The sequence below is a fragment of the Poeciliopsis prolifica genome, unplaced genomic scaffold (genome assembly GCF_027474105.1).
Source record: "Poeciliopsis prolifica strain line A6 unplaced genomic scaffold, Auburn_PproV2 SCAFFOLD003, whole genome shotgun sequence".
Classification (NCBI taxonomy): domain Eukaryota; kingdom Metazoa; phylum Chordata; class Actinopteri; order Cyprinodontiformes; family Poeciliidae; genus Poeciliopsis; species Poeciliopsis prolifica.
Window position 1 is genome coordinate 14,711,635 of NW_026562378.1, and position 26,569 is coordinate 14,738,203.

The 26,569-nt window shown below is 36.6% G+C and overlaps 2 protein-coding genes across 9 annotated transcripts in view; one reads left to right on the forward strand and one right to left on the reverse strand.

Annotated features, from left to right (window-relative positions):
• Positions 1 to 1,086: 1,086 nt before the first annotated feature.
• Positions 1,087 to 7,487, reverse strand: synprb (synaptoporin b). Its single transcript, XM_055021874.1, has 6 exons — positions 7,154 to 7,487; positions 5,921 to 6,088; positions 5,219 to 5,343; positions 3,911 to 4,109; positions 3,598 to 3,789; positions 1,087 to 3,526 (listed from the first exon to the last, which is right to left on the reverse strand). The coding sequence occupies exons 2-6, from the start codon at positions 5,942 to 5,944 to the stop codon at positions 3,155 to 3,157; spliced, it is 912 nt and encodes a 303-aa protein (XP_054877849.1). The 5' UTR covers positions 5,945 to 6,088; positions 7,154 to 7,487; the 3' UTR covers positions 1,087 to 3,154.
• Positions 7,488 to 17,641: 10,154 nt separating this feature from the next.
• The window catches only part of cadpsb (Ca2+-dependent activator protein for secretion b), an 86,863-nt gene continuing 77,935 nt past the window's right edge, over positions 17,642 to 26,569 (forward strand). For all 8 annotated transcript variants that reach the window (XM_055027692.1, XM_055027685.1, XM_055027687.1 and 5 more), the window contains exon 1: positions 17,642 to 18,227. In XM_055027692.1, coding sequence (XP_054883667.1) covers positions 17,895 to 18,227 — 333 coding nt within the window. In that variant the 5' untranslated portion in view covers positions 17,642 to 17,894. The remainder of the gene's footprint in view (positions 18,228 to 26,569) is intronic.

Below are 26,569 nucleotides of genomic sequence, written 5' to 3' on the forward strand. Positions count from 1 at the left end.
AGATTTGCTGCAATACCGCCACAGCAAAACCTCATAACTTTTTATTTGGTCTTTGTTTCTTCCCTAGGTATGTTCAGGAACCTTTGTCTCTTCACACCAACTCCTTTCTGCTGAACAGCTAGGTTGGTTCACTGCAGTTAAAATTATTTTATGGCAGAGTATTAGTTGTTTGCAACAAGGATCAAAACAAACCACTCAGCTTCTGCTAACGTGGTTCTGATCTGAGAAAGTTCAAAACCTTGGATCTCTTGGTTTTTTTCCTTCCCAAACTACTCCGCTTTGCATTACAGTTAGACATTGTAAAGCCACATTGGGTGCAAAGCACTTTCTTCAAAATCCAGAAAGAGCCCAAAAAATTTATAAAAGTAAATTATTTCCTAAACTTTATCAGCTTAGGTAATAATTTTAAAGTTAATTTCTTATTTAGAGAACTCTGCTCTCTAAATAAATCCTAAGTGAATGTTGTGTTTAAATTTTTGTTTTGCTGTGTTTGTACAGTTGATGCACAAACACAGCAAAGGCTTTTTAAAAGGTTTTCTCAGCTCTAGTGTCCTTTGTTTTACAGTTGTCAAACAGGCAAATGAGTAAGGAAAGAGGAGTAAAGCATTCAGCAAAAATGTAAGGAATCTTAATTGAATTAATTTTATTTTTGAGAGGTGTTAAGAATGTCTTTGGGTCTTATATTTGTGGTAGGGATCAGTGAATACAGAGGAAAAAATTCAATGAGCTGTTAATTTCAGGATGCTGGACCTTTTCTATAGAAAACCTGTCACTAGGGGAGCAGTCTGTGACTGTTTGATCAGTTTAGGCGTCATTTTGATAGCTTGAAGTTCAACCAAAACTCATTCAGTGTCAATTTTGTGCTTTGTCACATTTAAAGAGTTAGATCTATGACAGTCAATGAGCTAAGCCATCTCAGGTATTTGGCCCGTATTATTTTAACGTTCTTAACAGGATAAAATAGATTCAAGGAAGGATTATCCCTCTGGCCTTGCAGACAAGATAATCCTAATACACTCTGGATTGCACCCTTTGACAAAAGTTGGAGTTGCGAAGAAAATAAGTCTCCATTATGGCTTTCAAATGTAAACTTCTCACATTTATTATTTATAGAAGATTTTACATCAAATCGCCTCTGTTTTGACCCATTTACCACAGAAATAAAGAGGAACAATGCATTCTCACATAAAAGTAAATAAGAAAAAGCATTAACACCTGCTTCAAAGTACAATTAAAATCTAAATGTTAAGTATTTAATGAGTATGTAAGCAAAAGATAAAATAACAATTATTTTTAATTTTTCAAATAAATGAAAACCTGCAGTATTTTTTTCAAAGACAAAAATCCTGACTTCTTGTTACTGTACAAGGGTTTATCTTTTTACTTCTGACCTTGAATTAACCTTTTTTTTAAAAACTGCAGGATTTGCAATCAAGAGAAATACAACATTTCAGATCTCCAAATGAAGATAGGGAGGAGATATGCAAATTAGAATATCAAGAAATCCACCAATACAAAAAACCATGCAACAAAACGTCAATGCCAAGTCACAGATATCAGTCACACATTAAACACTTTCTTCTACTGCTACTGCAATGTTCATACACATACCATATGACCTGACCCAAAATACAAATGGAACATCCAGGAATATCAACTTTTATAACACAATCCTAAAGCAAAGATCAATAATTTCTTTGTATTTTCAATCTTAGAGACATAGACTTTCTTACAATCTTTAAAACTAGGCTTTATCAATATTTCATTAGACTCTATGATGGTCTGTTCAAAGTCCTTTTTATCTTCATATTCATTTCCTCTGTCAGGGGAATAGTTTGGAGTTTGACATAAACCATTCTGGCATTTAAAGGCTCCAAAATGCAACATTTGAAGAATAAAATGCTTTCACATAAACTGAACTAAGAATCGGTGGTAAAAAAAAAAAGAAAAAAAATCTAAAAGGTTCAAACTACAAATTTGAACTACCTTTTAGAAGTCCTGAAAAATACAAATCAAGATCCCTTCAGAATATTCCCAAAAAAGCAGGGCACATTGAGGGAACTGTGTAGAAATGACACCTAGGGTAGATTTACAGATTTTGGAAAACACTTAAAGAAATCTGAAACAACTAGATTAATAGCAAGATGTAATTTGAATGTTTTTTTTTTTTTTAAACTGTTTTAAAAAGCCTTATTACGAGATCAGTGAAACGTTAACATTAAAAATAATTTTTCATTAGACAGCAAAACTGCTCACTAGAGATTAACTAACAAAATCTTTCACTTGCTGACTGAACCAAACATTGACACTAACTTATTTTTTAGTGAATGTCCCATAAAAAGTCATAATAATAAGAATCAATTATAATTCATTGTGGGAGTATCAGAAAGCTTCTTTGAGCCATTTTAAGTATCACTGAGGTATTTTAAAAAAAAATTCAATTATGATTTATTTCAGATTTTTACCTCAACAATGATCACCAATGGTGCTCCTTGTGAAATACTGTACTGGGATATTGGGAGTTTTATTGGGAAATATTAGAGTTTTCTATTTAGAGAAAATACATGAGACGTATGACTACAATTAGTAGCTATAATCCTACCAATGGTGCTAATCCCTATAATAAGACATTAAAGACTGTAAAGAGACAGGTCTGCTATAGTTTTATTATTTATTTTAAAGTGTTTGAATTCTTTTGGAGAGTTGTGGCAAAATGACTGCTTTCACAGAGATCTTGTACCTAAAATCATTTCATGACATTGTGTATGCAAAAAAAAAAAAAAAAAAGTTCATGAACTATTTTGTTTTAAAGAGTAATTGAGATGAGGTTTAATTCTTTTTAGTTTTGTTTTATCTGTATAGATGGCTATTTTCTATTACCTGGAGGTTTTTACTGTATTGTGTTTATTGTAATGAATTTTCAGTAAAGCAAAGATAAATTGCTCTGTAGCTAAGGACCTCACTAAGGTTACGTCCTGAGTGACCTTACCTTGTCCTTGAAATCTGACAACTGTTAAACTTAATATTTTTCCAATAATATTTTTGTATTACACAAATTTTAACTCATACATCTGGAAAATTAGCTGATTTCTAATTATCTTTGTGAGTAGTAATATAAGAATACAGCACTACTTTAGCTCACATTATGTTAAGGTCACATCTCATTAACAAAAATCACAGGTCCTTGAGAAGCTACTTTATTCTCTCTCTCATAAATCACTGCTTTGCCCAGATATGTCTCTGGTAAGCTGAAGCTTACTTGTGATTGGTTGATGCTAGCTTGTCTCACAAACTGTTTGTCGTAGTCCCCTCTTGACTCGATGAAGCTGTCCTGTCTGAAGGGGCCAAAACTGTCATCTGGCTGGTCAAAGCTGGACTCGCTGTAGAGTCGCTCTCGCATTTCACTGGATCGTTTCCTGGAAGAAGTCCTACTTGGGTATCTCTGGCCGGTCTTGTACCAGCCTGTCTCTTTAAAGACAAACCAAATGTTTCCAGACCAGAGGATTGTATTAAGAAAACCAAAAACCTGAAAAAAAAAGGAACCATCATAAGTGAATTATCACATCCAGACAGTTTCATTTTTGATCAAATACCTACAGTGGAAGTGTTTAGACGAGACCAGAGAGGCTCCTGCGTGGTCGTACATCTATTTTCCTTCTCTCTACAGGAAGCAATGAGAAGGAGTACCTCTGTTGGGTTTGTGGCTGCCTTGATATCAGTGAGGCTTTTAACCCAATAGCAGCTGCTGAGCAGCCACAGCAGAGAAAAGGTAACAGTGACAAGAAAATCCTGTTGCAATGTTCAGGACAGAAACACAGAAGTAGAAGAAAGTCACAAAAAGTCTCTTATTAGTGTCATTTTAACACAATGCTCCTGATTTAACTAATCGTTGAAATCAAATGTCACTGACCACCAGAGGGCCTCTGTTGTTCTTCAGATACTTGTTCTGGTAGAAAACGTAGACAATTGTTGCAAAGAAGGAGTAGAGAAATGCCAAAACACCCACAGTTACAAAAAACTGAGCTGCGGCAGAGAAGTCGCCATTGAGGAAAATGACTTCTTCTCTGCTTGTGTCGCATGAGGGAGCTTTGAAGTGAATCTGCTGCAATCTGCAAGACATAAAGAGACGGCAGAGAGCAACAAGTAAAGGTTGTCATTAACTCTGGAGGAAGGATGTGTCTATCAACATTTCATTGGTCTTTAAAAGCATATTCATTAAGATGAAAACAAGAGCTCTGTTAGGATACTTAAGAGAAATGTAATCATTTCTAATTGAATAATTTTTATTCATATTTTTACTAATATGTTATTAAAAAATATTAATATTTGTAATAATATCCACAAACTAATTGATCTTAAAAATGCACCCATTTGTCAACCACAAATTCTGAAAAAAAAAAATCTGAGAAAAATTATCTGCATTAATATGACTATTCAATGTCCTACCAACAACGAAAATCTAAGACAGATAATGAATACCAGGATATTAATTAGGTACGGGAATAATGAATCAGCATGTTACAGGTATTTAGATTAACCCATTTTGTCTGAATGCAACTCACTCACATTCCAACCTGCCATAAAAGGGTACAGAAAAGGTAAGGAGAATGGAGACTGTGCAAGTGCAACAATGACTGTTTTGAAATGTGACATTTGAGATAAAATATTATTAAAAATGGACCTCATCCCTAAAAAAACAACACCAAAGTCCTTATCGCTTTAGATTTATAAAACCAACTTCTTTAATCTGTACCCTGGTTCCATCAGTTATTTATGTAGTTTGTGTTGTCAAAGTAATACTTCAGTTTCCATCTTCCATTGCCTAAAATTCTTGCATTAAAATGGCAACATGCTTAAAAATATGCATGAGGGACCAGCTGAGGGGACCGTTTTTACTGCAAGCACAGTTATGTAAGAAACACTGAAAACCTAGAGATGTTAAAGTGGGTCGGCATATCCACTCAGCCTGATTTAAAACTGGGTGAGCTTCAACAGAGAGCAGCTATGCTAAACTGGACAGCTAAATGTTAGTCTCTTCACAAAACTTTACAGTAAGACACTGTTGATCCAATATCTAAATATTTGAAGTTTTTGGTTGCTTTTATCTGAGACAATTTGTCATACAATTAATAATTTTGTATCTCCTCGACTTTAAGATCCTCTGTTTTCACGATAAATCTCTTTTTTAAGAGTTACAAAAAAAAAAGTCCTGATTTACCTGAAAGGATAGCCAAAATCAATATTGATGCTGAGGTTGTTCTGTCTCTGGGCAGAGCAGTCCACTTTAACCTGAAGATGGCCATGGTATCCTCCACAGGTGGCAAATGCACAAATGGCAAAAATCTATAAAAAGAAAATGTTTAAAAAAAAAAAAAGTTTTGAAAGTGTAACCATCTGTTGGTGATTTCCTTCAATGAATTCTTCTGAAGCACCAATTGATTGTGTGAGCTTGCTGCATAATGAATGCACATCAATAAATCAAGTGAGAGATTATTACAGTTCAAAATGAGTTTGAAAACAAAGCCTGAATAATTTAAAGGAAGGAAGATAATTAACAGAGCTGCGTACTGTGCCCTAGAGGGAGCCCACAGCGGTAGAGTCAGAATCTGTTTGTTCATGTACCACCAAATCTGGACTCTGTTATTGATTTGTCTTCACATTTTTCAACATCCCTAACATAAAGATGAAGCCAAAGACAGCTTTACTGAGTCAACAACTTTTTCTTTTGATACTTTTAAACAAGAAAAATGCCTTTCATCATCTTTCCAAACTATCAGATACAAAAAAAAAAAAAAGAATATCATCATGTGAAAGTCTTGTTATTAATAAGTATTAATTTGCAACCAAAGGCAAAAAAATAATTAGATTTACAGTCAATAATCAGAACACACTTGAAAAGGAAGAAAGAAAGGGGACTTACCGGCGCAAATATAACCATACACATTTAAAGACCAAAGAGCCTTACTCCATGCAGCGCCGGCAGCTGTAGTCATCAGGCTGAGATGTAACTGATGCAGACAGGAAAACCAAAGCCACTCTTCCAGGAGAGAGGGGTGGGCTGACAGGGGTTGTCTCCCCTGAAGAGGAGCTGCAGATGAGGTCAAACTGCATTCAATCATCAATGCTCTTAACTGCAACCTCAGACAAATATTTGCAAAATATAATGTGTTTTTTAAATTTTTTGATCTGGACTACAAATGAATCAAAAATCTTCTTTTTTGAAGCTCTGTAGCAAAATCTAGAAGAAAAAAAAGTGAGGCTATATTTACAACATGAAACAAATCGAGGATCTGGGACAGATTTTGATCATATAAATAATTTGGGTGGTCACAGAGTCATTGCAGGATGCACAGAGCTGAAGTGTGTAAATAGAGATCAGTGAACATAAGATCCATATTTGAAATTGACAATCAAAACAGTTATGTTTCTGTATCTGGTAAATTTTCTTGCAAAACAAATGGTTTTGTTGTCAGATTAAGCATTAAGTTGACTCAAGTTTTAATTGGGAGCCCTTTATAAGTTGATTAGTGCAATTTTTAGTGCAGTTTATCACTGCCTATCAAATACGAACCTACAATCATTTTTTTTAAATTCCATAAATGTTTTCTCTATGTTTCCTAGAAAATGTCTTGGCGTATTTATATAATGATTAGTTCATGTTCACAGCATTGTCTGTCAAAAAGCATGTTGCTGACCTCTTTTGGTGAAAAATCTGTATTACACATTCATGTTGAAGCTTTTGCCTGCATTTCAACCAAAGCTTAAGCCAGGATGCCTGAACATGGTGTTTGGTTATTCACAAGTCTATTTGCTCCTTTTCCTTTTCTACTCAAGGGTATTCACTTTGCTCCCAGGCAAATTTTTTAATATCATTACCTAAAGTCAGGACAAATTTATGTGAGAAACCATTTCAGACCTCCGTTTTGTATAAATAAACCACAAATTGACCTAAGGGTAATCCGTAGGTCCCAATTAATGTATTTAAGTACGTTTTAAAAGATTTAAAGGCACAGGATTTTTTTTCTTTTTTCAGGTGAATATATTGTTCAACTTAAATTCAGCTTAAGACAAAAAAAATAAATAAATAATAATAATAATAATAATAATAATAATATTTTTTTCCAAAGAAAACTGAAATGTGATTGTGACTCACATGTTCAAAGATGTTTTTTGGGTGGTCATGTTGTTGGCAGTAAATATTTCCTGTAGCAGTTCATCTTGTGATGAATGTCAGTTCTGTTGCTCTATGGAATCTCACAAATATCATGGGATGATAACATCTCAGCTTCCAATCAGCAGAGGCAATATTTCACAGTAATATGTGTACTGCATGACCCCATTAAGTATTGGCAATCCACCTCATCTAATCTTCTTTAAATCTCTGTCTGGCCTGCGATATGGTTGGACAGAGAGACATTGGAGTCTGGGATATGATTCTTCCCCATTAGGATGGATGGAGGAGATGATTTGAACTTCGTCTGCCCCTCTTTGCTCTTTGGTTCTGCTCTGCATCCATGAAGTATCTTTTTAAACTCCGCTGGAATTTGGGGTCATAGTTCATACATTATTTGAGCTTTTTGAGATGCCAATCAGCATCTGTCAGTTGTAAAAACAATCTCCTGTTGCATGGCTGAACAAAAGCAAAAATCTTCCTGGCTGCACAGCGACAAAACCAGAAGGTCCATGAGTCATATAGGCCTATGTGTTTCATTTTTTAATTCTGAAGATTAAACCAACTACAGCTCACTGTTAGAGTTAAATATGTTATCTTTTTTAATAAAATGTTGTGCACTGACGGAAATCCTGGCCAGGTCAACCCCTGCAAATAAGATTGTAAATCAAAGTCGGGTTTTCCTACTAAATTGAAACGAATAAATACATTTCATTTTAATACATTTCCCCTGTATCCACTTGTCCATGCAGGGTCATCACCTCTCTCCAGGGGCAACTGGGTAAGAGGTGAGGTTGACAATCCACCACACGGTAACACAGAGCTACAGAGGATAAATAGCCATGGACATTCACACCTAAGGATAATTTAAAGAGACTAAACAACAGTTATGTTTTTGGACTGGATGAGGAAGCTGGAGAAACCAGAAAGAAACAGGACAACATTCAAACTTCAAGCAGAAAGATCAAACACAACACCTTCTTTATTTTGAAGCTCTATGATAGTCTGCTGAACTTCATTTATTGCTTTACATTTATGGCCAAAATTCATACTGCTGGCAGATTTGGAATTCTTTTAATTTCTTCAACATTTTCTGACTAGTAAAAAGACAGATATCTGAAGTGGAACAACCTTGAGTCTGACAGAGAATCTGTGGAGTTAGCTAAAGATTCGAGGGATGGTAAACAGACCTTCAAAGACTTGCAGTTCATCACTAAAGATGAGCGATGAAAGATGATTATTTATCAAAAAAGAGTCAATGCAGTAACAAGTGTTTCAAAATTCATGTTCTCTTTGCATTGCTTTATTATCTTTTGATAAATGTTGGTCTCACTTTCTAACATTGATTTAAAGAGAATGATTTGTAATCAAAACATATCAAGAGTCTGAATGATTTTAAGACTGAATGTGACTATTTGTAAGACCTAAAATAACTGGCGTTTTATCTCAATGGATTTTCAACATCTACAAAGTGCTTCTGATGTTCATTACTTCAATCTATATTTCTCTGCGATTGATTTATGGTGATGCAGGATGAGGAAGTAAGGACAGAAGCAGTTTAATCACAGGTGCCAGTGTGAAGGTAAAGTAATTACAAGTATTAACAGGATTTGATTAAAAATGGGAAAAAAAGTTTAAAAAAATTAAAGACATTTTCCAGCTCATATCATGATGTGGTAAGAATCGTTTTAATCCTTTTACATGTTATTAAAACAGGAAGGTACTGAGACAAAACACTTGAACAGATGAAGTTGTGTAACCATCAGCATCAGCAGGCTATTTATACATGAAATTTAGGTTTATTGTTTTCAATCACTGTGATGGTAATTACATGTGACTGGATGCCTGCTGTTATTTAAAGCAAATGGATCTGTGGAGGTGTTTGCCGCAGGAACGCTGAAAAACAAGGAATGTTACTGCTAATCAGTCCAGAAAAGGTTACAAAAGAACACATGAGGGCAAAGAGCTCACAACTTTAAGACGCATCACAATAACTGAACCTGATTAAACAGCGCTAAAGATACATGCTGCTCTTCTCAAAAGGTCACCACCAAACCTTATAAATCCCAAACTGTTGCATCAATCTGAGCTCCAACCTGAACTGTTGTAATCCAAGGTTAGTTCTGCTTAACTCTGACAGATCATATAAGTTTAACTTGCATATATTTTCTATTTATTTTCTATTCAGGCTGGCCCAACATCAAATAGAGCTTATTCTGATTAATCTAAGTCTTACTTGTTTTTTTTTAAATTATGATAGCTTGATAATAATATACCTCTAGCTTTTCCTTCTTTCAGTAGTAAAGCCTGTAAAGAACATCAAGGATTACAACAAAGTATGTTTTTATTTTATCTCTTAATCTTTGCTAGTGCACAGTTATCTGAAAATAATTAAAATTTTATATTTTTGATCAATCACTTCCCCACCATGCCAAGTAGAGTAGATTTCTAACATCAATGAATAAAATCAAGTGAATAAAATCACATTTTCTCACCATATTTCCATGCTCACACACCCAACTAGAGCAGAAACAAACAAGATTAACACTTTCTATTCTGTTCTGTTAATTGATTATTTTATTTTTGCATCATACGGTAGATTTTGTTGTATGGTTTTTATGCAAAGTGCAAAACTCTGATTTCCACCCCTTCACCTCAGACCTGTGTTCTGACGATTGTCTCTTCAGAGTATTTTTTTTTTTTACCTAACTAATCGATTGAAGTCAGAAACCACCAAAACATTCAACAACCTGGACCAGACGTGAAAGCTTGCCAGCAGATTACTTATGTTTAAGTGAAAAAAGGATTGCTTAATACAAAATGTAATAAATAATCCTTCAGACTGATACTGAAATTACGAGACTGAGGCAGGAGAAGTGCTTTGCCAAAGGAAACAACGACTGAGACAGAAGGTAGATCTGGGCTTCAAATCAGCAAACCACCATTGTCTTCCTTTTGACACATTTATTCTGAATCAAAAAGTAGATAAAAGGAGTGTAGGTAAATAACACACAAAACAAATATAAACCCATGTCAGCAATAGCCTGCAAAAGTAAAATAGAGTAGAGTTTTTCTGTGGAATGAGAGAATGGCCTTTCGACATGTCATATTGAATGTGTTTAAAATCTTGATCGAATTGACAGACACCCAGCGAGGGAAAATGAAGACACATGACATGAGATCTCTTTTAATACCCGTTTTCTTAATGCTTGGGGCCAACGGGGATATTTAACTGATGTGGCAATCTTGATGAGATGAAAGATGAATCCTGCCAACCCCCAGGTGTGGCCAGAAATATGAATAAGCTCTTCTTCTTTGCAGGACAAGGATCTTCCTAACATGAATTTTTATTTCATTGATCTCTTTTACTTTGGTGTGCAAAAAAGTCCAGACCTACTGTGCTTTACTGTATGTTTTCTTCCCCGCTATATTTTTCTTGTTGTTCTACTGTGAAACTGAGGTCTCTAGAGCAATGAAATTTGTACCAAATGCAAGAAAACCAAGCCAAATTGTAAAAAAAAAGAAAGTATGTACAAAAGTTAAACACAGTAGAATGTATTCTAGCAGCAATAAGTTTACATGTTCATTTTCTGTAAGTCTCTCACAAAATTTCATTTTAGCTCATTCCTTTTTGTTGTAGATTTGCTGTACTTTGTTGTGCTGCTGAGCATCTGCAGCAGTACTTTATTTCCTCACTGTTTACTCAGAGGAGGAGCAATAAAAAGGAACTAAAAGGAAATAATAAAACTATTTCAGATTTATTTCAGATTTTGTATCATTTGGCCCCTGATAATTTAACTATCCACAAGATTTCTCTTCACCTAGACTTTTCAGTTTCACATCCATAATATTAATTAAAAATAATGCAACACTTACAACTTTTGGCTCCTCCACCAACTTGGCGTTACTTCACTGAATAAAGAACCAGAATGTTTTATCAGACAGGCACCAGAAACTCTTTCAGTAAAATTAACAGAGACAATAATTTGCACTAAATATATGATTTTGGCCTTCCTTTTCTTTGTGCACACCCAAAGAATCACGTTAACATAGTACTTTCTTGATTACTCTGTACCAGTAGTTTAGTGCGGGCTTTTCACCAACAGGGGGCAATACTGAGCTGTTCTGAATTAGAAAAAAATTATGAATCTGCAGCTATGTTCTCTTCCTACTTTCTCACTGCACTTGATGTTTCTCCTCGCTGCAGAGTACGGTTGACAAATGAGTGTCCTACATGCGGGGTGAGTTAAATACCCAGCTGTCGAGTGCCATCGATGGATAAATCATATTCTGCAGTTTCTCAGAATACTGTGCTTCTTCTACAGCTGAGGGGATGCTTTTTTTTTTCTTTTTTTTTTGTCATGTGAAAGTGGTGAGGCTCCAGCATCTCGCCGCATTCATTATTAATGAATCTTTTTCTGGCATCATCTTGCCTCTCTACCCTGAAAACTGTTGGTAGGGAAGAGATGAGCATAAATCTGGTGAGAGTCCTTGGTACCACATATCAGTCTTACTGCCTGGTGTAGATTCTGTTTCCTGCTTTATGGGACTTGAACTCATTCCTAATATGTAATCAGGACTAAAGATGAATAGGTTTCGCTATGAATATGTTTAGAATTAGTCGATGTTTGTAGCCTGGAGTCACCCAGGAATGTCCTACATATAGGCTTTGGAAATAGTTGGATTTTTTTTTTTATTTGTTTTTGTTTTTTGTTATGAATAGAGAAAAACCTGCTGAGTGTTTGGGGATTTTACCTCAAATTCAATGTGAGATTAATGTCAAAAAGGAAACATGATGAAATAAAAAATATATATATTTAAAAATGGTTGGGTGTGGGTGTTTAAGACCGTGTTATATAAAAGGATTTGTAGATTGTAAATTCTTCAAAATAGATTTTTCCTGAAGCCATGCACAACGTGAACCTATTTCCATCTATGAACCTTTTTTTTTTATTTCCCTGAGGCTCCATACATTTTGAAGCTTTTACAAACAAACAATAGCTCCATATTACATATCACAAAGTATCAGACCCCTCTGGATCCAAACAAATTCCTGGTGAAAAGTGTTAAACGTCATCCTTTGCCGGGTGGGAAGTCCTTTTCTAAGACAGCGACATAATAGCTGCAATGCTGACACTGACCCTATTCCATCAATCTCACATTAAAAACGCGCCCGGCATTTAAATATTTCAAAGAGCTCCCCAGTAAACTTCTGAGAGGCTCTGACACTCTCCCTCTCTTTCTGTGTTGTTCTTCTGACAAGCACTTTAATGCAGTTAAACCTGCAGCTTACTGCTCATGACTGAAGACCAAGCACTTGTCTATAATGAGGAATATAGATCCAAACGTCCTGAACTCAAGTGCAAAAGATAAATCTGTGACTGGGAAAAAACTTTGCACCCTTTGCGTCACACCCTCCCACTTATGCTACAGCAGTCTGAAAAAAATCCAGCATGGAACCGTAAATAGAAAGAATAGCCAGGAGGCTTCATAAATGAGGGAAAGTGATGGAGGGAAGTCATGAATATCTTATTATGCAGAGTCTGTGATGTTGCAGCTGTTTGGTGCGTTTCTATGGCATGTAAGACAGCTTCATTGTAGCACACATGTTAAATCAATAATTGTGTCTCATTGATCCTATAGGTTGTGCCCGATTTTCTTTTATTTATTTTCTCAGATCTTTTTATCTGCATTTTGCCACTAGCTAAGATGTAATGAAAAGAGCATAATTGGGTCAAAAAGACTTTCAGATCAGCCTAAGATAGGCTATTTCTGACTGAGTATAAGAGTGATTAAAAATGAATTCCTAGCATAGAGGTCAAAAGAAGTTCAAAGCATTTAGCTCATCTCTGAAGTCATTTTTCTTCTCGTGCAGTTTTTTAATTTCTTTCCTCTGAAGTCCATGTGACAGTTATGTCTAAATATGTGCATACATCTAAAGAAGTTATTAAGCTCCTTTCAGCTTTGCATGTGATGTCTAATCACCAGAAAAATCCCTCTGAAGCTGACATACTGGACACTTTTGTTTTCCCTCCAATAAATGTTGCACACATTGACTGGTTACTTTATTAGGTACACAGAGCGTGACCTATATTTCGCATTAATTCTTCATAGCACAGATTCAACATTTTCAAATGCCAAAAACATTCCTTTATTGTCCATATAGATATGACAGCATCACTGCAAATTTGTCCGGTGTACATACATGAAAATAATCTCCTGCTCTGCCGTATCTTGATTATTGTCCTTTGGATTTAGAGCTTGTGGGGTTTTCTGCTGCTGACTTAGAAAACCAGACAACAGTGACGGAGGGGATCTAATAAACGAAAGGCAGAACAGAAAGGAATCACACTGAGACCAGAAAATTAACAACAAAGCATATACAAAACATGACACAGCACGAGAAAGACTCAAAACACAAAACCAACTGGAGACAGGAAATCCAGGAAACAGTAGAAAAAGAAAACAGGAAATAATTGTTTGTTCCATCAACCACAATGAGCAAGGATCGTAGATAGGTCAATGTTATAACACCTCTCTGGCCAGTTTTCTAGCGATATGTCGAGAAAGAAATTTAAATGGTGGAGACAAAAGCAAATGAGGTGGATTAGCAGTGATTGCTAACAACTGAGTGATGTCATCTAGGACATGCTACTGCTTTGCTGTCCAGAAACTGAGCTGTTACCATATTGTGACAGTCATGGGACAATCAGTCAGAGACCTCTTGAGAGTCACTGCATGACTGACGGCTATTGGACATCCATCTTGCCCAGAGAATAACCATCCACAATGACCTGTTAGAGATAAATAGATGATAAGAGTTATGACAACATTTAATTCCCTTTGGAGTAAGTAATTTGTAATAGAATTAAATTGAGTTGAATTGACCTGAATTGTAAAGAGAACATGGAACAAAAAGGATCAATCGCAACATAATGCAAGAATACAGATAAGAAAGCCTTTGAACAGATATACATGAAGATTGTGATCTTAGCTGCTTGCTTAGCTTAGGATAACTTCCACATTAACAAGACAACTGACATGTACTTTCCTTCAACATACCAACCAACAACTCACAATTTTTAAAGGGAAACATTTGATATTTGTACATTTTGAAGAAAAAAAAGGTTTTGTTGCTCTGTAAGTGTTCCATCTATTTGCTCCTTTATCTGTGTGTTTTTCCATTAGGTGAATGAAGCATGGTTCACTATGTGCCAGCGGTCTAACAGCAAATAGAGATCATTCAGTGTCAGTCTCATTCTCTGCAAAGTGAAATGTTTTGAACATTCAACGCCTTCCAACAAGTACTCACTCCTCAGCACCACCACACTACGGACAATTAGCATGAGAATACAGCAAAACAAATGATCTATCAATCCATTTTCTACTGCCACATGATCTTTGTGTCATCACAGGGGAGGTGGTGCTGTTTTCCTTCTGTCAATGGGTTAGATAAGATAAAAGATAACTGAACATACTGGAGAACAATTTAGAGTGACCAGTTCAACTCAGCTATGGGAAGCAGGAGTACCATGAGAGAATCAACCTATACAACGGCCCTACCATGCAGCCATGAATGTACTTAAAACAGAAAACAATGCATCTAATAATTTTGTCCTAACCTCTGGGATTCATATAACTATGAAACTGATTCTTACACATTACAAGTTCTGTATTTTCCCAAGCAAAGCAAACTCATGCAGATTTACATGAGTTCGTAAGTCTGCAAACTTACCATTGCAATGTGTATCAGGGTACACATTGCAGGGTGTTGGTCTGCAATGTTTACCATGAAGAGCACCAACAGATAATGTGTTCACAATCTACTTTGAGCAGAGAAGCAGGAGCAGAGAAGATCAGTCAATTATTAATGTTTAAAAGGTTTAAAGAGCTCTGATGCAGGGATTAGTGCTTGTCCTCTCCAATGGAGCTAAATGGCGTAAAACTGACAACAAACTAAAACATGCCATCAATAAACCACCTCATCAAACAGTGACAGATATTGTTCTATTAAATTGTCCCAAAGAAAACATCTACAGAGATACAAGACAAAGTTCAAAGCTTTTCTTACTATTTTTTTTTACCTTTGTGTACCTTCCTTTATTTTGTTATTTTCAGTTTGTTTGATCTTGGTGCAGGATATGAAACACTTTTGAGGAGCTGAAAAAAATACTTTTATGAAAGAAATTCCCCATATTCCTCCATAAAAATAAAACAAAACAATCCCCCCCCCCAAAAAAATAACAGGCTGTCTGAAAAAGAACATCTGGAGTGACAGCCAAGTCAGAATCAATTTAATCTCAGAGGTAAAACACACAGGCCTCTTCATCCACTCTGCATGATGCTGCCACTGCTATGCATGACATTGGCCTAATGATGAGACGTGCAAAGTTTCCTCCAATTATGATGGCTGGCATTCGAACAAAGGGTTCAAAATTCGTCTCATCATACCAAAGAACTGTGTTTCTCATGGTCTGAGAATCCTTCAGGTGCCTTTTGGCAAACTCCAGATGGGCTGATATGTGCATTTAATTAAGGAGTGGCTTTCATCTGGCCACTCTACCACACAGGACTGATTGGTGGATTGCTGCAGAGGCAGTTGTCCTTCTGGAAATGTCTCCGCTCTCCACAGAGAATGCTGAGGCACTAACATAGTCACCAATAAATGTGATTTTATTGGTTTTCTATTTTTAATAAATTTGCAAAGCACTCAAACAAAACAGAACATAAAATATCCAGCATCAAGATTGTACTTGAAAATGATAAGAGCTTTCTACTTCCAGAAAACCAATGAGACTTCACATTTACTACTGATTCTTAAAAAAAGACATTGGGCAAGACTCTCATAACACACTGTTCTCACTGTTTTTCCTTTTGAAGCAACAGTGTCATACTCTTTAACATTTGTACCTGGGTTTTATTTTTAGAAACTATTTACTCCAACATCCTATCATTTCTGTAGGACTGGTAACATTTCTTAATCATTAAGAAATAAATGCCTGTTGTCACCTTTAAAGTGAGACGGTGATCTTAATCAGTAGTTATTCTGTTTGTGACTTTTTTGAAGTTTTTGAATTTTTTTCTTACGACTTTATCTGCTTTTTGGCTTTTTCTGTGTCCAAATAAACAAAGTTACTTTGGGCTCCCTTTATTTTGAAAGGACACCTGCATCTGAAAATTGATCGCTGTTCTGCTGGTAAAATCCAAGAAAAAATATGCGCAACTTGAATTTTTTTCTTTTCAGAACGATAAATTTAAAAAAATGTGTAGCGTGTTTATATATATTACATTATGCTATGTAATAAAGCAACATCCTGAGTTTTGAACATCTCACAGAGCACTGTTCAATAATTCATCTGAAAATGTAAAGAGAATGGCCAAACAGCAACCTGCAAAGATATAGTAGTCCACCAAAAATAATAGTCGTGCAGAAGGATAATAAATTAAAGAAGCATTTGTGTATTGAAATAGCTCAGTTCAAGTATAGAGGGTGAACATAATGTTCACCTACATTTCCCATTCAGTCTGCTAATGTTCAAAGATATATATCAAGAAAATAAATGACAAAATTTTTAATTTTAAGAGTTACAAAGCTGGCAGAGACACATGCAAAAACTTGGATCCGTAAGTGCAGAAAAATGTAATTCTGAAATGTAGTTCTAGTCCATAAACTCCAAATGTTTCAGTTTTGTGTAAAAATGTCAAAAAGTATTCATTTTTATTCACCTTTTTTATCATTATGTACTGCAATGTGTTCTCTGGTTCTGATTGTATTTGAAAAATATATATATTTTAAAAAAAATCCAGAGGTACAAACAGTATTAGGAATATTATTTTGATTAACAATTAAATATCCTAAAAACAACAGGAAATGTAGATGTCCCTCAAAGGCTGGCTTTCAGATTAAGGATAATCAGTTTTCAGCAAAATGTAGCACCAACAGTTGACATTTTTGTCAACGAGCGCTGACTCACACACACACACACACACGCACACCCCACCCCTCAACAACACACTGCATGAGAGCAACATTTAGGGATCATTTTTGACATGTTACTCTCTTTGCTCCCCCCTGCTGTGTTCTGTCCTTGCTTTCAAGAACGTTTCCCCCATTCAAGCCAGTGAATTCAATCAGTGACAGTGTATGAGAAACCCTGTGGCAGCCATCTTAGGTGTACCACCGCAGAATGACATGATCTCCAGCACATGACCAGCGGTGCATTCTTCATGCAGCCTCTCTGCGCCTCTTCACCGATCAGCACCACGGACAGCTCCTCGGCAACCTCGGTCTCTGGAGGGAGAGGCCATCTCCCGCTTTCACCAGAGAAAAGGCAGCTCCAGTTCCCTCATCTGTAGCTACATTAAACTCCCCTCCTGCCCCTCCCCTCCCCTCTGCTTCCTTGTACACCGCCCCCTCCCCCCTCTATACTCCCCCCACCTCACATCCGCAGCACCGACCGACCAATAAAACAGGGCAAACGCGTAAGCATCGAGTGCTCGGCGCAGGCGGAGAAAGCTGAGAGTGGAGCAGACTGAACCTCCTCCAGCACCACTCGTACTGCTGACATCTCTCAGCTAAGTACGATCAGGGCCTCATCCCTGTCTCCACTTCGGAAACATTTCACCTTAAATCTCGGCAAGGGATCACAAGGAAGCGACACAGCTGCCACCTGGGAGATCAGTCTGCAAGGTTGTAGCAGGGACGCATCCCTTCTAGAGCAAGATGTTAGATCCGTCGTCCAGCGAAGAGGAGTCTGATGGGATAGTGGAAGAAGAAAGCAAAGAGGCGATGGCACCTCAGACCGGGTCCCGCATTTCTCCCAGCAGGACCAGCGAGAGCTCTGGTGGACTGGCACCCAGTAGCAGCCGCAGCAGCGCCCGTCCGACCAGCCCGAGCCCGTCCGCCGTCAGCGAGGAGAAAGAGGACCTGGAGAAGCTGCACAGAGAGGAGGAAGAGCGCAAAAAGAAGCTGCAGCTCTATGTTTTTGTCATGCGATGCATTGCATACCCCTTCAATGCAAAGCAGCCGACTGATATGGCAAGACGACAGCAGAAGGTAAGGCCCCTCCTTCTCTACTGAAGGCGGCATTTGTAACTACTTGATGATGAATTGACTTCTTCCAGGCGGCAGATGTTGTCATTGATGACCTAGATAAGCTGGGCAACAGAGGGGGAGGTACGGCCACAAGGCCCGTCGGATAGTGCGTGAAGGCATCACTGTCCCAGTGAAAGCACACTTTTTTTTCTTTTTTTTTTCTTTTTTTGGCGCAAAAAATTGTTTGCAATTCTCGAAGCATGACAGGAACATGGAAGCAAAAGCTCGGATAGTGAAGGGACTGGTGGTGCTGCAGAGCTGCACACTCACCACACTTCATGTTCCTCCAACCCTGCAAGCTCATTAACAGAAAGGGCGTTCAGGATTCGCTAGATGACGATTTACAGCAGGACGTTGTCATTTGTCCTACTTGGCCTGTATCTTCCCTTACATATGCGTCCATGCAGAAGCCACATGTCAGGTTCACTTCGGAGCCATTTACTTGTCTCTTTAATTTGGCCTCCCAAGGTGACTTTAAGGCACACACCTTCTTAGGATGCCCCCTTTCTAGCTTTCTCCCTTTATGGATTAGCCTTACTTCTAAAAGGTATCCTGTCATGTATTTGCCTCGAAATACTCCACACATTATATTTTAATACTGTTTTCCAAGCAAAACATAGTTGGATAAAAGAGATAAACCCCTCATCCTAGTATACACTCCTGCTGAGTTCCTCCATTGATGCTGGAGCCAGTTTTGGGTCAACGAGCACTGACTCACACACAGACAGTAAGGACAGTGTTGTCCTTACTGTCAAAGTCACAGGCCTTACTGTAGGGGAGGAGCCTTACATATATTGTCACTGTTCTTACTTTTACACCAGAATAGGTGGATGCCTGTTTCTGTGCTGAATGCAAACGCGCACATGATAGTTAATGTCACGTTTTATATAGCAAAAACTAATGTTATTTTCTACATGAATCTGAAAAAGATTAGTTTTGGGTATATTCTCACATGGTTTATTATTATAAATCACTATAAATGCAATTGAAGCTGCTTGTTTTTTGCTCAAACTGCAGATCATACTTCCCTTACTCCAGACACTGTTGAGCCATACGGTCTGGATTTTCTGCTGACTCACACGCAATTGCACGTGGGAAGCAGAAACCACCACGTTTCCATGTCTTTGTTTGTTTGTGGTCCAGTTGAGTATGTAGGTTATTTAGTAATGCACTCTGGTTTCTGTGGCCAGTCCTGTGCTGTGGGTGAGCAAGAATCTGGATAACAATTCGAAACTCCATGTCAGACCAGTAAATCAAAGAGCTTCACATGTCTGCTCCTTGCCTCTAAACAGGTTTGCAAAATCAGCTCTTAGTCTTATACGTGATTAGATCTTGAAAGCCTTTTCAATGAATGTGAAATGAGTTGAGTTATGAGGTTAATCAGGAAGATTGAATTCACAGAAAAAGTTTGTGTTAATTACATCACAGAATCGGTCTGCATTTTTAGTTTAAAGCTAATGTGTAGATATCTCTTATTTTTGTATTCATCTTATGATTACGCAGGGCCTGAATTACTTTGGAATAATTTACAGTAAAATTGCAATACTTTCAAGGAACTAACAGAGAAATGTCTGTATGACTGATTAAGTTTTAGCTTTGATCACATCCTAAAACAGCTTAACACTGATTACTGATACAATAATATTGCCTTGAACAATATGTATGGTTAGTTTGAAATCTAACTAATCATAAAACTTCAACAAAATATTGACATCTGCCTAATTTGATTATCCAAATCATATCCTGAACTATACTGTCAAATCAAATTAGTCCATCACAAACAAATTATACAGGCTGATTCAAATTTAAAACAATATGTATAAATTCAGTCCTGTAAATCAATCCCGTCAAATACAATTTTTAATGTAAATAAGTTGAAAGATATTCATCTAAGTTTCCTAGCTTTTCAACTGTAGTCATAAAGGAGCTTTAAGTTTTTAAAGGTTAAGAGTGGCACTCTTCCATCATGTCACAATTTGTGATTTTTGCGACAAGAATCATTTCCCCACTTGTCTTTTCTTTGAGTGATGGATTATTGTAGTGTTTTTTTTTCAATGAACAGGAGCAGGTGTGTGTGCTTGGGGTGGGGACAGTTGTGGAGTCGGAGAAAACAATAGCTTTCTCTTCCATCTCAATAAAAACAATTTAAATGTTGAAACAACTGAAGAATATGGTGGCCTGCAATTTATAGCTTGCCGACTGTATTTGTAAACCAGTGTTACCTGTATAAGAGTGATAGTTATGATATTTCACACTTCCACACCCTTAGTGTCTGTTTTACTGTGACAATAATAGATCCAGGCAGTCAAATATGTCTTGAAAGTGAAGAGAAAGGGTAGGAGCTTTCTTTTAGCCAGCTGACTGGCAGTTTGCAGCAAGATGCAAAGAGTACCTGAAACATAAAGTGTTTGATTCTGAGTCTTTTTAATTCATTGATGATGTTTGTGTTTAATTTGTTGTGATGAGAACAATAATAATGCAGTTCAGCTTTTTAAAGAACAAACATTCACCCTGTAGAATCATCATTACGGCTCTTCAGACGACTGTATGCAACAAATCATCATATAAAATTCTCCCTGCATTGGATCCCCACTTTAATATGTGGCCTTTTTACCATTTTGGCTATTATAGATTAGTCACAGAAATATGATGAAACAATTTATGTAATGAAAAGACTTAAAGGGCCTCAGTGAAACATGTGGAGCAGCTCCACAATAATCCTTTATTAGAAGCTCTGGCACACAAACTGCACCATCGATGGGCTATCACACAGAAACAGGCCAGGCTGCAAACTATGCTAGCTCTGCTGATGCTGCCCCTTAAAATGTATTGCCATAACCTTGTGGAAGGATAAGCCATGGAGGAGGCGGGGTGGGGTGGCAGGAGCAGTTGCCTCCTTTTTGAAGGGCAAAGGAAAATGTTTTTGTTATTTAACGTGAAGGAAGCAGTTCGCCAAACGACGGATGAGTGCTCATGCATAATTAACTGGTGGCATGCTTATTTGAACACAAGGCTAACCATCTTTGGGCGTACTTACACTAATGCCCTCGTCACAGTGAAAAGGAGTAAATTATTGAGATTCTTTGCACGTGTATAGATTTGTGTTAGTGCAATCATTGTGATTGTGCAGGAGGCGACAGTTTATTCAGTCTCAATAATCTCCCGAAGTAGCTGAAGCAGAGGTAGAAAAAAATATATAAAAACTCACGGGAGATGAAATTTGAAAAATCTGAATTATTTCTGAAGATTTATGCTGAGAATTTTTTTTTAATTATGTCCATTTTTCTAAGGACACAAATTTGTTTTTTGAAATGTTTGCGCAGTCTCGTTTGTCTTGAACATGTCTTGTTTATTTTGTTTTTTGCTTTTCTATTGTAAAAAGCTATTTTATAAGCTTGAGTGATTTAGTTAAGACACACAACACAGGGATTTTCTCTTGAGTAATGTATTTATAAATTAAATGTAGAGCTATCATAGCCTTATTTAACTTTTGCAAGTGAGAATTATAAAAGAGAAACTTCTATTAATTAATTAAATCTGATCCATAACACCAATTTGTTTTACAAACTACAATGTAGCAAATTTTCAGAATGTAATTTGACCTACTTATCTGCCAGCAGGTTGAATCAATGCCTTAATGTAATTAGTACTGTTGGCAGATAAATTAGTGAGTTCCATCTTTAAGGTGGCCTTTGTTTATTAATATGTTAAAGCCCAATAACAGCTTTGCAATGCACTCCGCTGTGACTCTGCTGCCTTTGGAACAGACCTGTCCATATGGAAATTTTTCTCACCTCCAAATTGCCATTTGGTCTGTAAAAGTGGAAATCTGGAGTAAGAACAAAAAGTGCTATGAGTTGCTGCTTACAGATTACAAATTGTAAATTACAATGTGGACAAAAGCAGAGGAAGCTGTTCTTGTTGCTTTAGCTGTTTAGAGAGAGATAGAGAAGGAAGGATGCTCTCATGGATAACTCAGTTACATTATCTGTGGTACCTTGTGAAGCAATGTACATTAGCTCACTTTCTGATATTTGTCATTTTGCAAGCACAAAATTTTGATTTTGAAAATTGATGTTGACAGATATTCTCCATTTAATTTGATTGAGCTTGAGTTTTTCTTTTTTGTGCAAACCAATGTAAACCTAATGCTAAATTCAACCCCATATGTTCACATTTTACAGCCTGGATGCTTATTACCCCTCTATTTTCCACGTATGGATTTATACATTTCTTTTGAAAGAAATCGAAAGTAAATGGCTCAAATTACATATAAGAGACAGAAACAGGCCATTCTGCATTTGTTGCAGCGAAGGGACAATGTGACACTGAAATTATTTACATTATTATATGTCTTAATGGTGTTGTACCTCAAAAGATAAATCAACCAAGCATACTGTGGTAGCAATTGTTAAAGTCAGGTTTCCAGTTAACGTTCCTTCCTGTTTCACAGGCGATTCTGTTGAAATTTTTTGTTGCGGTTGTTTTTATGGCATGGCATAAATACTAAAAAGTGAAGGTGTTCCACAATGCTACAGATATGAAAGTGGATTCAAAAAGGGTGACAGCTGAAAAACAGCAGGTGAAGTACCCCCTCACCAGCAATCTGTGCAGTCTCCTGAAAAATATCACAGCTTCACAAATTACACATCCTTCACTCTCTCAGAAGCAGCCAAAAAGGGAAAACGGCAAGATTTAATTTTTAATGTTTTTCCTTTAAAGATAAATGGATGTGGAGTCCATTTGATTCATGTTAGACTAATTAAAGTATTCTGTTGTTGCTTGATTCTCTCTGGTCAATGTAGTGGTCACAGAAATAGCTACTTACAAGCAAAAATTACAGCGAGTCTTTGTGTTAATGTGCAGGAATATATTGGTTGCACTGTGTAAGGATTTTCTCTACTGATGAAAGCAACAATAATGAGTTATTTGTTTTGTATGTGTTAATTAGAATGTGTTAATATAGTCTAAAGCATGTGTCCTTGCAGAACATTTTTATAATTAACTTCACTTCACATTGGTAGTCTAATTTTAGTAGCAAGTGCAAAAACACCTTCATGTTTTGTTGCATCTAGATTTTGAAAAACCCAAATTCAGTTCCCTGCAAAAAAAATAAAAAATAAAAAAAAAATACTATTTTCAGTCCAACTCTGCTGGTGAGATGTTTAGAAATTCCTTAAAATCCTGCACAGATATTCAGAAAAAACTAATTTACTCAAGTATGAGAAATAAAATGAAAAACCAAAATACAATTGCACACCAGTGTGTTTCTGCAGATCACCACTCCTTGAAAGGGAAGCAGATTTATCTTCTAGAGAACAGTTGTTGTTTTCTTCACACTCCCTTCAGTGGCTGAGACAGATAGATCTACTGTTTCTTATGATTTTATGTTATAGGCTACTAACTCATAAGAAACAGTATGATATCTGGTGCCCATGCCACACATTACAGCAGTACTAAAGAGAAGCAAAATGAGGGCTGGTTCCTTGAAAGTAGATGTTAAATTTTTAAAACAGCACGAACCCTTCTAAAATTGCATCCATCGATTTTACACTGACTACTCTGCACACACATCCTCTTCACTTACAGTTATAACCATGTACTATGAACAATTTCTATCCCAAACCATAAAAACTTGAACACATACCACGATATACATACTTCCTCTATGAAAGACATTCAATTTTAGGAATGAATAACAAATATTAGAAAGCTTCGTTATCTCAGAGACATCAGCCTACATGTGAGATTTTGGATTTATTCAACATGCTTAGGCTGCACTGTTGAATAAATTCTGCACTGTTACCTTGGAGCAAGAAGGTCCTGGGTTCAAATTCTGGCGGGTACCTGTGTTGATCATACTTTTTACAACATTATTTTTGACGATTCAATTTTGCATAACCTCTCTAGACTAGACCATCTAGTCCTGGATTTCCTTTTATGCTTCCTTCTTCTCACCTCAGTCTACATTTTTTCAAAAGAATTTGGGTCTAGAAATTTTGTTGAAAACACATAGTTTTGCTTTAGGTGAACCAATTTTGCATTATCCAAAATTATTCTATGACAACCTATTTTTTGTTTTCTGGCACAAAAGATTAATGATGCCATTGACTCTAACAAGTTTGCAGGAGTCTTTGGAGGAGGAATTGTACCACAGTATTGCAGACCCTCCACCTTATTTGGTTGTTGGCATAATTTATCATGTCAAAACTGCATTGTTGGTTTCTGAGAAGCTTAATCTTGTTCTCATTTGGCAGAAGCACACATATCCAGCTAAATTAAGTGTTTCTGAATAGCTGGAATACAGACATTTGAATTTAATTCAAGTCTACCTGTAGAGGTTGTAACCTTCCTCTCGCCCGTTGACCACTGGAGAAAGCCACCAGCCCCCCTGACAAGCCTTCAAATAAGAGTGTTAGATAACGGATAGCTAATTAAAGTCCTAAAAGAGATTTTGAGGCATCTGAAGGTTGTTATGTAGACATGGTAACCACAAGATGTCTCTCTTTGCTTTGGTTCACTGACAGTGAGCTGTGGAGATTTTATTTCCTCTTTAAGTGTCCTGCTCGCCTTGTGTGTTGGAAAGATAAAGGAGCAGCTCAAATAATTGGGCCTCTTTTTTGTGTTTTTTATCTCATGTCATAGCCTAGGGCAGTGGTCCCCAACCCTGGTGCTCAGGGTCAATAGTCCTGCGACCACTACAGCACAATTATTCAAACTATTGCATGGCTTCTGTAATAGTCATGTAATAATGAACTTTATTTTTAATGTCCTTTTTATGTCAAATTGAAATCTCAAATGCATACATTCTTAGCATGTCTTCAGAAGCTTATTTACCCATTCATTTAATTCTCCTGTGCAGCAGGTGAACTCCTAAAACATGCAGAGCAGTGGGCAATGAGGATCAGGGGTGGAGACCAACAAGTGTACAAGCAGTGTGTCATACCTATTTCTGTTTTCTGTAGTGCAAAGCATTTGATGAGGCCAAGAGAAAGTATCCATCTATGTAACGTACAGCTTCGCTTAGCAAGCAAAGGCCTCAAAGACCGAGGAGTTTCCTGATCGTCTTTAATTACATTGAGTACTTGAGGGCTCCTATCCAAAGTGAGATTTACAGTGAGAAAGGAAAATACTCCTCTTTAAACAACACAGAGGAGACTTGATTGCTGATTCAACAGATGCTGATAGAGAGCAGATGAAAATAAGACAGCTCTGCTGGCGAATACAGCTAATGGCACCTATTGAAAAGATGGGGCCTTATATTAGTCATGTAAAAAAAAAAACTTGAATTAGTATAAAATTAGTGTTATGTTAAATTTTTTATTATTTGATAGAGAAAAATGTGATCTTTTTTTTTGGGCAGTGTGGTATTTTGGTTTACATAACGTAATACACTGGTTTCTCGTTTTCATAATTCCTGATTAATACCGCACTTACAGAGGCACTTTGTGTGTATTGTTCCACAATATCCCTCTTTGCAAGAACTAACTCACAAAATGTGATACAAGTTAACACTGAATTAATTAGTGTTCACAGTTCACTTTATTTATATCTCCAAAAGGATCCAGTTTATACTCATTTAATTTGCATTTAAATTATGCTTTCTGTCAAATTTGTAATAGTTGTTTGACTTCATATACGTTTCTCATATATATTCCTGGGCACATGTACTCTATTTTCTCAAGAATTCATTATTAAACAATCACTTTTTTACTTTTTTAGAAAGGGCAAACCATCTGATATTGTGTGAATGTGTTTGTATGTGTGGGTAAAAGTGACTTATTAAGACTACAATTTAAGTATAGTGGGAGTGATGCCCTTTCCTGAAAAAAAAAAAAAAAATCCAGCTTCAATCAGCACATCAGCTGACTACATTTGCACAAATTTAAACTAATACATAAAGTGTCCCAATACTTTTGCTGTACTTAAATGTACAATGGTCCAAGACATAAATTTGAAATGAAGCACTCAAGATTTTCTTCATACTTCCCCCTCCTTTTCTCGGTATGCTGAGATCTGGTTGGACCACAGTCAAGAAGGTTGCTTGCCATGCAGGCACAACTTGGTACAAACCACTGAAATTGATTGTTCAATGTCCATCATCAAACTTAATGTTACACAGAAAATTATGCAATTCCACAAAGTTAGTGGTCCACAGAGATGCTTGTGAGCAAGACTAAACCCTTGGCATGCATTCAGAGAACAACCAGAACCTTTTTTTAAGAGGACATTTTTAACAATTTTCTACTCTGGGAAGAGTTTCATTTTATGCAAAAGTGACTCATTTTACAACACGTGTTGGG

Bases quoted from the DNA above. Each gene is read 5' to 3' on its own strand.
- synprb (XM_055021874.1), bottom strand. From the start codon at position 5,944: ATGTGTATGGTTATATTTGCGCCG. The intron at 4,110-5,218 runs GTAAATCAGGAC...TATGTCTTGCAG, and splicing joins GATTTTGGCTATCCTTTCAG to ATTGCAGCAGATTCACTTCA. The intron at 3,790-3,910 runs GTCAGTGACATT...ACATTGCAACAG, and splicing joins ACAACAGAGGCCCTCTGGTG to GATTTTCTTGTCACTGTTAC.